Source organism: Pieris rapae, chromosome 5, assembly GCF_905147795.1.
Source record: "Pieris rapae chromosome 5, ilPieRapa1.1, whole genome shotgun sequence".
In the NCBI taxonomy this organism is placed as follows: domain Eukaryota; kingdom Metazoa; phylum Arthropoda; class Insecta; order Lepidoptera; family Pieridae; genus Pieris; species Pieris rapae.
In genome coordinates this window covers 9,017,002-9,029,040 of record NC_059513.1, presented here as the reverse complement: position 1 = coordinate 9,029,040, position 12,039 = coordinate 9,017,002, and the positions used below count along the sequence as shown (strand labels likewise).

The following is a 12,039-nucleotide window of genomic DNA, read 5'->3' as shown; positions in this document are numbered from 1 at the left end:
AAATAATCTTAAGTTAAACGAGAAGAAGACAAAATGTATTAAATTTGAAACTACAAATGTAAAAAGTAGTCCTTCTCAAATAATAATTAAAGACGAGGAAATAGACTTTGTTGATAGTGCGGTGTTCTTGGGAATTACCTTAGATAGTAAACTCCAGTGGGGCCAACACATAGAAGGTCTTTCGAATAGGCTAAGTTCTGCAGCGTTCGCAGTGAAAAAGATACGCGATCTTACGGATGAGAACACAGCAAAGCTCGTTTATTTCAGCTATTTTCATAGTATCATGTCATATGGTGTTATTTTGTGGGGTAATGCCGCCGACATTAGTTCGATATTTGTAGTGCAAAAACGGGCTATAAGAGCGATCTGTGGGTTGTCCCCACGGGAGTCAGTCCGAAATAAGTTTAAGGAATTAAATATTTTAACTTTGGCAAGTCAATACATTTATGAGAATATTTTGTATGTGCGGAAAAATATAGATATCTTTAAAAAGAATAGTAGCTTCCATAATTATAGTACTCGTAATAAAGACAAAATTAGTGCACCAACCACAAGGCTGCATAAAACGAGTAATTCTTTCCAAGGCAATTGCATACGTTTTTTCAACAAAATCCCTAGTGAGATACAAATATTGTCAATAAATAAATTTAAATCGTACACTAAAGTAAAACTGCTTGCTAAGGCCTATTATAATATAAATGAATACTTAAACGATCATAGTGCTTGGATATAAATTGCTTCAGTATAAATAGGTAACGCGACAGAATCTCTCGGCTGCATTTTCAGACTATGGGGCGATCGTCGACATCTACGACTTTTTTTAAATGTAAAGTGGGAACAAACCGTGATTCATGTGGTATCAAATTATTTCAGTATAATTAGTATTATTACTATTTTCTTGTGTAGCCAAGTGCACATTTCAAGGATCGTCATGCTCACTCAAATGTCATTGCTTGTGGCGGCGTCCATGCGTCGGGTTGTCTCTCTCCCTAAAATATGGCGAGGGGGCCAATGGCTGGCCATGCGTCATACTCGTGAACGGGTGCTACTTGTGGTGACTGGTCGTACTTGAATTCGTGTTTGCGGTGATATTAGTTGTTTATACTACGTCTTTGCGTGTTGTTCTCACGAGTACGTAAGTGCGTGCTCCTATTTCACCATGCCTCCTGCTGATAGAGGTCAAATCTTTGTTTTTAATTTTTTTTTAATTTTTTATTCTTTATTACTCAATATGTCATATGGAACATGGTGTAGTGGTTGCAGCTCCTTACAAGCATTGTGTAAAAAAAAAACTTGGCGATTAAAAAGAGTGGCGGAGAGTTTATTGCCAGTTCTTCTCTTCCGTTCTACGCCCTTGATTTGAGAACTGGCAGTAAATGTAAAATTAAATTCATATAATATTTCTTTTTTTGACGTTCATAAGTGTACATTGTTACCTACATGAATGAATAAATTTTGAATTTGAATTTGAATTTAACATCAGGTATGCCTCTTGCCCATTTCTTGCAATAAATGACATTATCCAAGTAACACAAAATACAATTTTAATCAGAATTTTCTTAATTTTTTTTTTAAATTATTCGTATGAACTTTACAGAAAACCTTAGTTTTCTATTATATATTATATATATATATCTCAATTATACTAGGTTATAATAATAAACCTTGTATAATTGAAATGTGGCAGAGTATTCCGATGTAAAGAAATTAACATGTCTATATGCATAATTGCATATTGACAGCAAGTTCTGAAAGTAGACAACTAATAATGATAAATAAAAGACATGTTAGGAGAGTAACTTTTATTAAAAAGATTGATACCAAAGCAAATATCGATCATATATGCGTGTAGTTAAAATGACACATGAATGTTCATAACATAGACGCAAAAATGCAATAAAAAATGTCAATATCACATCACGTAAATTATGTTTTAAATACTGACGTTTTATTTAAATAGTTTTCTCATAGCACAGCAGAAGTATACGCACACACATCGCAACCGCTCTTCATGTGTATCTACTTTAACTACACACTACATTGATGATATTTTAAATGCACATTTTACTAAGATCCAGACACAGACGACAATAATCATAATTAAAAGCTTCCAAAACATTCAAGCTCAGTGGAGTGATCAACTAAAAACCTAACCGATGGACTTAGCGAGTGGGCCTAATCATAAGGAGAAACAATAAAGTATGGACAAAACTAAAATTCGAATTTATTCGACGTCGACCGTCGACGGAACTACGGTCGAGGAAACGGGAGAACTACCTTTCGATATAAAAGAGTAATCTTAGTACGTACGATAAATATCTATCAATATATACTCTCGATCAACAAATATAATTTATAGGCAATAATATACGCATTAACTATTAACATTATCACAATACGAGTTTCGACGACATTATGCCGTCTATTAAAAAAATGACGGTTTGTAACTCGGTCTATTTACAAACATCGCGCGCGACGGCTGCGGAGGGGAGATCGAAGGCCGGCCGGGCCTCTCATAAGTCCACCGAGTCGAGGTCCTGCTTGGGCGCGCGGGGCGAGGGTGGAGTGGGGGGCGAGGAGGGCGAGGGGGGCGAGGGGGCCGGACTCGGGGGCCGGGCGTGGAACTTGCCCGGGAGAGAGGCCAGCGCCGAGAGGGCCGCGTCGGCGTGGGGGATGCGGCGCATGATCTTGCCGGAGGTGATGAGCCGACCGAAGCCCTCCTGGTGGGCGAAGGCGTAGCCCGAGCGGACGGAGCGGCGAGCGCGGCGGGCGGAGGGCGTGCGCGGAGCGGGGGCGGCGGCCGAGCGGCGCCAGCGGGTCCTTGCTCGGAGGCGCTCGGCCAGAGTGGGCCGGCGGCGGGACCACGCCAGGCGCCACGACACCACCGGCACCATGAGGATCATCATCTGCGAAGAAGTATACGACCTTAATATTTTCTTTAACTACTCGAGTACTACACATTAAGTTAACCACATGAAAATATAACAATTGATTTATTATTAAGTATCACTTTTATCATAGACAATCATATCTTTCACTAGAGATATTTATTAATATTTTATAACAACCACAAGACAAAATATTAAATAGGAAGGTACTGTTCGTTTAAGATCAATTGTACTCACAGTAAGTACAGCGGTGAACCAGAAAGTGGCCTGAGTGAGAGCCACCGTGAGAGACCCTACGTAAGGCCCTCTTATGACGTAGTTGTAGAAGTAGTCGAGGACAAAGTAGGACACCAGTGACCCCCAAATCGTCACGTGGTTGAACATCGTCCAATACGTCGTGTCTAAAGCTATCTGAAAAACAAATAAAATATTAGAAATACTAATGTACCTGTATTAAACTATAGAGAAAGTAGAAAGTGAGCACAGAGAAATCTATACTAATATTATAAAGAGGAAAGGTTTGATTTTTTGTTTGTTTGTATGAATTGAATAGGCTCCGAAACTACTTGGCAGATTTGAAAAATTCTTTCACTGTTGGAAAGCTACATCATTCCTGAGTGACATAGGCTATATTTCATTTTCAAAAAAATAGGCATCCTTACTAAAATTACGATAACATTAACATTTGTTTATTATTTGATACAATTCTAACAGATGGCGCTGAGTTAAAGGTAGTAGTTTGGCAAGACGACGTTTGCCAGGTCAGCTATAAATAATAAAATAATCTAAATCTTTTCTCTTTGACCTTAAAATTTTTATAATCTCTTATTCAATTGTTTTATAAGTTAGTCTTTTCTGTTTTGCATATATCTGTTTCTTTAATTTATGTGTTTTTTCTTTCTATGATGTGTATGTGTGTAAAATGTGTAATGTCATATTTATTGTATTTTAATAATAATTTTGAAATGACCGAATTTCAATAGAGATTGAAGAAACTTACTTGTGTAGTATTGTCAATAATTAATATGGTGGCTACGACACTTCCCAGGAGCATATGATCCGATAGTATTTTGCCATCTGGAGCCAATCCGTCTTTATAAGTACCTGAAACAAGTTTGAAGTTTTAAAACCTAATATTTCCTATTAAGTAATAATTCCATTTATTGTTAAATTAAAGAAAAATAAATATAGAGATAGAGAAATATTCATATTTTATATGTGCTTTGTATTAATGTAACCATAGCAGTCTTGTTTAAGAGCGCAACAAATGCATATAAAAGTAGTTTTTTTTTGAGTTTATATTGGTTAGTGTATATAAAATATATTATTTTGAACAAATCTTAACACAAAAACATAATGTCGATTACAGGAAGTATTGTTGAGAACAGAACAAATATTATTCGAAATATTATTCTGAGTCCGTTCCAAACCAAAATTTTTATTTAATTAGATATATCAATTGAATTATTGAAATAATGATCTATTCACAAATAAAACACACTCACCATACGGTATAAGAAACAGCACGAGCGAAGTGAAACAGCCGTGCAAAGTGGATTTGATAAACTCCGTCTTGTTGAAAAGCTCACTCGTGTGCCCCGGAGCGTAAAGCTTCGGGAATTGAAGAGAGGTCACGTCAGACACGTCCTGCTCGAACACGCCCAACGCTAACACCGGAAGTGACGTGTAGAACAAGTTGTATACTGATATGAACATTTCGTCGAACACCGTCTGAAATTATATTATTTCATTATTAGTATTCCTGCAGCCTAACATTAATACCTATAAAGTTCAGAATTAACACTAATCTAAAAATAGTTCACAGTTAACTGTTATTTGTAACTAAGTTTTTGGAATTAGAAATCATGTTTCTCATTATATGTTTAAATAAGTTTATTAAAAATATGATAGGTATTACTTATGTTTTTTTTAATTTAACGATAAAAATTAAAAGTCATGTATTTTAAATAGCCTAATTTAATAAGGCGTAAAAAAATTTACTGGCACCTGCCGTGCCACTAATTTTTTTTGTCACATGTCACAAAAATAATCTTCTCTAAGTATAGTCTAGTCAAACTTAGTTTCAATAATTATTTATACTTTGAAACTGCACATATTCTCTAATGGAGTATAGAGTTTAGTGGCGACGACAAAAGTCATTCATAATTTTCAGAAAGACTGACAAGCAACACATATACACAATAAGAGATAAAGGGCTTTTAAAAAATCTCACCTGTGCACTGAATCCACAAAAGAACGCGAACCAAAAGTGGCAGACGGTAAACGCAAAGTTTTTGTAGAAGAAGTACCGTAGAAACTTGCACATTCTGTAATAAGACCATCTGCCATGGACCAATAAGAGCCGTTGGAGGAAACGGAACTGCGCTATGGAGTAGTCTGACGCAAGCACTGCTTGCATTCCTTCCTGTCCCGATATGCCAACGCCTATGTGGGCCGCTGTAAATTATTGTAAATAATTTATCATATATTCTTAATTGTGGAGCAGTGTTGGTCTAGTGGCTTTAGCGTGCGATCTCATATCTGAGGTCGTAGGTTCGATCCCGGGCTATGCACCAATGGACTTTCTATGTGCGCATTTAACATTCGATCGATAGTAAAGGAAAAGATCGTGAGGAAACCAACATGTCTAAGACCCAAAAAGTCGACGTGTGTCAGGCACTGGAGACTGATCACCTACTTGCCTATTAGATTTAAAAATGATCATGAAACAGATTCAGAAATCTGAGGCCAGGACCTAAAGAGGTTGTAGCGCCACTGATTTATTTTATACTTAATTGTCTGTGTAATTACACACGCAGACCTATAGACACGTATTCACCAATTAATTTGCTTAGTGTTAGTATAGCCAAATAAAACAAAAAGACTAAATGATTTTTATTACAATAACTTAAGATCTTTTTAGGATTATATCGTTTGACTTCCGTGGCATAACATTTACCGTAGTCCGGAGTTCTAGGGTTCGATTTTGAGCGAAACAATTATTGATTCAGGGTACCAACAGAGGCCTACATTACAAATAATTAATTTTACAGACACCTATCACTATGTACTTATTGTAAGATATAAACATACCCTTGATCATGGATACATCATTTGCACCGTCGCCTATGGCCAATGTGACAGCTTTTCTGCTCTTCTTGATAAGTTCCACGACCATCGCCTTCTGCAGAGGCGTCACTCGGCAACAGATCACCGACCGACATTGAAGGACTACGTCCAGAAACCTTCAGAGATATTTTAATATATATATATATATATATATATATATTTTTTTTTAAATAATTAAATTTAATTAATTATACAAGACTTAACAATATTGACTGCACACCTTATATATAAATTAAAATGTATTCATTCAAAATGTTTGAAAATTTTAAATTTTAAATTTGAGTATTAACAAAAAAAAAACTTTTTTTTGTTAATACTCAAATTTAAAGAAAATAATCTTTAAAATAAAACAATAACAATATCTAATAATGCTAACTATATTGCTTCTTCACTTTAATATTCTAAAATAAAACTTAAAATCAATAAACAGACATACTTTTCTTCCAACTTGGGATGTAAACAGTGAACGAGGGAATGTCCGTTAATAACGATCGCGAATCCATTTGAGTCATCATTATTGTGCTCGTGCGTATCCGCACTGTACGGACCGCCTCCGGACGCGTATTCGTTGCTGAAATAAGAGTCATCAAATTTATAAATTAATCTTTTTATTAAATTTATTAAATCTATATATATATCACTAATTAAGAAGGCCACATCCGTTACGTTCTATATTGCAAAAATCAGAATCTATGGTATAGAGCTACGTAACAGTACGTATTAGTTTGAGAAAGGAATTGTAAAATTTCAATAAAAATTATTCTCAATATATCGATCACCTGGACAAAAAAAAACTAAGCGAACACACACATATACTGTTTAAAACCCAGTGTCGTTTAACATTAACATGTTGAAATGCTGCTTATCTTTAAGGCCCGTATTGCAGATCCAAAATTAAATCTAGTTTTAAGATCTACCGATGTCTTTCCCCGTGACGTTTGATAAAAACTTAATAGTTGAACATGCTCAACACGAATTTGTCGCCTCAGGTACGATTTGCAATACAGACCTGGGTGAGTCGAGACTTAAGACTATTTGTTTGTATACAAATTTCAACAAGATAGTTAAAAATATATAGAGTGGTGATAGTGTTGTGTTATGTGTATTGAAAAAATACTTCACAAGAACTAATTTACATTAGCAAAACACAAAAAGCACACCAAGCAGCATTAACGTTTCAATATAACTATTTATTCTATGTTAATAAACTGTGAATGTAAAAGAGAATATGTTTTATTAATAATATAACAATCAAGGTGCAAAGATGGAAAAAAATCTTTACGAGTCGACGTTACACAATAACTTGATGCTACATAGTATGTGCAAAATCACATAATTTTAACCTTGCACTTGTTATACCATACGTCCACACATACCTCTTTATGTGTGAGCAGTTACGTCAAACCAAATATGTTTTAAATTGTGTGCTCATTGTTAAATTGTTATTAATTAGGTATAACTTGTATAGTTCAAAAACTGGCGAGAAAAGTATAAAACACTTTCCATAAGGATGTACCTGATTAACAATAGAAAAACGGTAATATATGTAAAACAAGTCTAGCCTTCCTAAAACGCACGATTCTAATTTTATACGTGCATTGTAAACGTATTCGTTGATATAGCATACGTACGTACCAATATAGTTCGAAGGCATATAAACGAATCACATTAAATTATACGCGACTATAAAATGTAAACCTAACCATAGACAATCTAATAAGGTTTGTTAGTTCAGAGTGTTCCTCTATTGGTGCACTCGACAAGTGCGCGACAGAGACTAGCGTGTGAGCTAAACGTGTTGGGTGTCTACCTGTGTGCTAGAGAGTTAGTTTCCCACCTAAATGTGACGACGGAGACGGCTGGCGCATTCAGCTTCACGTTGGCCGCACGACCAGGGGACGGACGGGAGACGCCACCACCACCGTTCAGGGTTTCGCTCTTTGGGTCTGTGCTGCCTGTAACGTTAATTTTTTAGGAAGGAATGATTTATGTTGTTCATTTGCATTAAGAATAAACGATTAGAGAAACAGAATTCTATAGGGCATTTTTTCATAAAACTCAATAATTACAAAATTTTAAAAGAACTTTATTTCTCATTACAAAAAAAATATTTTATTTACATGAGAAACTTAATATTAATATGTACATATACGAGCGAGATACACGTCGCCATAAGCCGTCTTAATTTTAGTCAACTATGTTCATTCTAATATGTATCTTTACTGCCTTTTTGAATTTGTCAAACACTCCAATACTTCATACCACTACGTCAGAGTGCTCTTTTGTAATCATTCCGATGTAATTGTACTTAGCTTTTATGAATAAGGCGGTTATTATTATATATTATATTATTTAAAAGTATTAATTTGCTCTTTTCAAGGGTTATTTATACATAATATTACTCTAAATATCAATGTATTCTGAATATTTTTAAACCCGGCTCAACTGCACTTACCATGCGGCAAGAACGTGTTGACAACTCGTATCGAATCTCTGCACTTGGCCAATTGTCGATCAACGTCATCGTGCGAAGATCCGTCAATCACAAACACTTCTGCCATGTCATCTGTCAATAACTGACACGAATAGCCGATGTTTATTGCTGTCTCTGTAAAAATATAATTTTGATTTTGAGATTTTTAATACTAATTACTAAATTATATATAAAGTTGTATCACACAAAAACAATTGATTTACATTTTAAATTAATTTAATACCTTGTTTGTCACCGGTTAACACCCATAATTTCATTCCAGCCATGCTCAGGTTTGCTATTGTCTCTGGCACGCCATCTTGTAATTTGTCTTCTATAGCTGTGACGCCTGAAAATTAGTTTTCTTTTATTATACCATTTTTAGTAATGAACAATATTCCTTTTCGTTTATTTTTCAGTTTGTTTTTCCTTACGCCTCGGATTTTTAATGTCATTGGCATAGAGGGAACTTCTAAAATTACAATATGATTTACAATTTACTTATTTTACTTAACCGCGACAAATGTATATGAAAATATTTTTTTTTTTTAATGTAACCAACGTTATGCCATTAAATATCTGACCGGGTAGTCTATTTATTAACCTCAGTAGGAGTACAGAACCAAACTCTTTTCTATGACTGTTCCGCTCTATATATGTAAATATGTATATGATCAATTTTATTTTTTTTTAATAATTTTATACACTACGCTGTGTATTTAAACTAAAATAGGTGACACTTCAATTTATTATTAAAGCTTACCCATAAGCATCAAATCAGTCTCGATTTCCTCATAAATGGCGTCAAGACGTTCATCCCGATCCCTCAAGGCCAAGGCGGCGGCCTGATGCCGTCTCTTCCACTCGGCGAAGCCCCGCTCTTCGAGAGGCCGCCACGCGAGTGCTAGTGTACGGAGTCCTTCACCCGCAAATTTCTGTACGTATACGTCGATTAAAAACGAATTGGGTACAACCCTCAGATATCTGTTTCATGATATGCATGTCATGGAAAATCTATGCATTTAAATTTGAAAGTGGATCGATAAATATTAAAAGACAGGATATTGTGGAAAATTAAAGGAAATTATTATTATCATTATGATATATTAATCCTCGGAATCGAATAAAATCCTATAGCTAAACGTATTGGATATTAAAAAAAAATTCATGTGATTTACGTCAGAATTTGAGAATTCTTAGTTTAAATTTAAATCATGACATTATTTTAACTAAAAGGAAAGTAATACTTACATTTAAATGCTCTTGTGTTTTAGCCTTGACTTCTTCCTGGCAATTATGTTTTAACCTCTCATAGATTACATTATCAGCACCTTTAGTATATAACCTAATTTCACCATCTTTTTTCAATATCACTGACATTCGCTTCCTTACATTATTAAAATCTAATATACACAACAACTCGTACACCTGAAACATTAAAGAAACAATATTTCACACTTTTGTCGGAAAATCATAACTTAAGCATTGTATATTTTATAATAATTTAAATTTATAGTCATTACGTATAACGTGCTAGTACGTGATAGCGTTGAATAATAATACATAATAATACACCGTTGCACGGTTCCTATGCCTGATATGTATGTTAATTAAATATATTTTTTTAAAATTATATATACAAATTACTTTTTCTTACCTCTGTTTTACCCATAACTTCTATAGTAATAGTATTAGGCGATCGTTCTCTGAATACAAAGCCGAAGTTCCTCGCAGCTGAAACTAACGCGGATTCGTCCGGTGACTGCGCCTAGAAAAGAAACGGATTTTAAGGTAAAATGCAGAGAGATGGTATTTTCATAGAGAAGAATGGAGTGGTAACGCCAACTGTATTCCCTAGTTATAATAACGCTTGGTTAACAAGTATCAGATGGCCTGTAAAATATTGACGAAAGAGATGACAATTTATGGCTTGACTAAATATATTTCGTATTGCTTCTAGAATATACAAAAATGTCTTACTTGGTATTCGAGACGTCCATTCTTTTGTTCCGGCATTACGGTGTGACATAACGCAAGGAGACGAAAAAAATCATAAACATTGTGATCGCCCTGCTTCACGGCTTTCAATAGTTTCGAGTCGAAGAATTTGAACTCCGGCTCGTACTCCGGATTGTCCGAGAAGTCTAAAGGTTCTGTGCTCTGTGGAAATATTTTCATTTTATATCATATACAGATTAGTTACATGCTTCTTGTAAGATAAACAAAACAGGAACGCTAATTTCTAATCAATGCATCTAAATTTGAAAACAAGAAACATGTATACAAATATTTCGTGCACAATAGACAAATAGAAACTTAGAAGGAACGTGGAAGATATATTACATGAAATTGAAGCCATAAAATTTTTGTGCAGTAACAAAGATACAATAGAAAGTAAAATAAACACAATAGAGAAATAAACCCGTCATAGAGGATAATTCTATTCAACGATAAGCAAAGCATGCGCACAATACAACACAATATACAAAGCCACACGGTTATGAGCATGATATATGTATAAAGTTGGTGTTATTGTATTAAATAATGTTAGTGTTCATTGTTCTTATAGAAAGAAGTGCCTTCTACAATTTGTAAAGAAATGTTCAAGTGTTATCTTAATTAAAAAAAGAACCCTGGAATTAAAGCTGTTTGGTTACAACATTAGTTCTATCCTACTGCCTTATACATTTAACCGTCTATACTGCTTTCGATTTCCACAACATAACGATTTATATTCACACGAATACGTACTGTCTTTTTTATTAATACTGCTTTATATAGTAAGCCAATTAATTAGGACGCTATTACGCTCAATCTTTTGTAGCATTACAGATTAAACGTTGTGTAAATCGAAAGCAACAAAGCCTGCCTGAAGGTGCATATACTAAGTGCGTACGTGCGCGTTGCGATGTGCGGGCGTGCTCGCAGCGGGCGTACTGCGGCCCTCCTCGACTTCAAGGTCCAAGAGACGAGCGCGCACTGTTCCCAAGGCCGCGCCACCCGCCCCGCTGCGACGCTAAACCACACCAACATTACACACGCCCGAACTTCCAAATCCTCTCGTGTTATTAGGGGCAACGAAGACCTCTATCATTAATCAGAGCATCGCCCGTATTCAGAATATCCATGAGCGACACAAGTACTCTATAAACTATTACGTATTCATGATGATTCATAACAAATATTGTATTATCTGTCTCTTACATTACCAAAAAAAAAATGTGAATAGGAATAAAAATTCTAAATGTTGTGTAACTTAAAATTGCGATACATATGTATACGTGTTGTGCAGTGAGCGTGAATTGATGTATCATAGAGTTTGCATTAAACCATGCTGGTCCTGTTAAATGAGGAATGGACAAATCACACATTGTAGTACAATAAACAGGGTGTTACAAAAAATCCTATACATCTAAATCTTCACAAAGTAACGTTATACACACTAATACCTATGCACAATACAATTTAAAAATCACTCAATTTTCAATCACTAGTGACTCGAACATGCAAATAAAGATAAAATCGTGCCGTATTTGCTCCTAAACAAAC

The 12,039-nt window shown here is 35.0% G+C and overlaps 1 protein-coding gene across 6 annotated transcripts in view; it reads right to left on the bottom strand.

Annotated features, from left to right (window-relative positions):
* Window positions 1-1,787: 1,787 nt before the first annotated feature.
* Window positions 1,788-12,039, bottom strand: part of LOC111003511 (probable phospholipid-transporting ATPase IM) — a 43,287-nt gene continuing 33,035 nt past the window's right edge. For 4 of the 6 annotated variants that reach the window (XM_045628201.1, XM_045628203.1, XM_045628202.1 and 1 more), the window contains 15 exons: window positions 11,387-11,506; window positions 10,471-10,650; window positions 10,148-10,258; window positions 9,742-9,918; window positions 9,254-9,425; window positions 8,735-8,839; window positions 8,473-8,625; window positions 7,828-7,972; window positions 6,454-6,588; window positions 5,982-6,133; window positions 5,122-5,345; window positions 4,394-4,619; window positions 3,889-3,992; window positions 3,126-3,299; window positions 1,788-2,906 (listed from right to left, as the gene is read on the bottom strand). In XM_045628201.1, coding sequence (XP_045484157.1) covers window positions 2,514-2,906; window positions 3,126-3,299; window positions 3,889-3,992; window positions 4,394-4,619; window positions 5,122-5,345; window positions 5,982-6,133; window positions 6,454-6,588; window positions 7,828-7,972; window positions 8,473-8,625; window positions 8,735-8,839; window positions 9,254-9,425; window positions 9,742-9,918; window positions 10,148-10,258; window positions 10,471-10,650; window positions 11,387-11,506 — 2,571 coding nt within the window. In that variant the 3' untranslated portion in view covers window positions 1,788-2,513. The remainder of the gene's footprint in view (window positions 2,907-3,125; window positions 3,300-3,888; window positions 3,993-4,393; window positions 4,620-5,121; window positions 5,346-5,981; window positions 6,134-6,453; window positions 6,589-7,827; window positions 7,973-8,472; window positions 8,626-8,734; window positions 8,840-9,253; window positions 9,426-9,741; window positions 9,919-10,147; window positions 10,259-10,470; window positions 10,651-11,386; window positions 11,507-12,039) is intronic. The other 2 variants (XM_045628199.1, XM_045628200.1) reach the window with 2 other exon arrangements.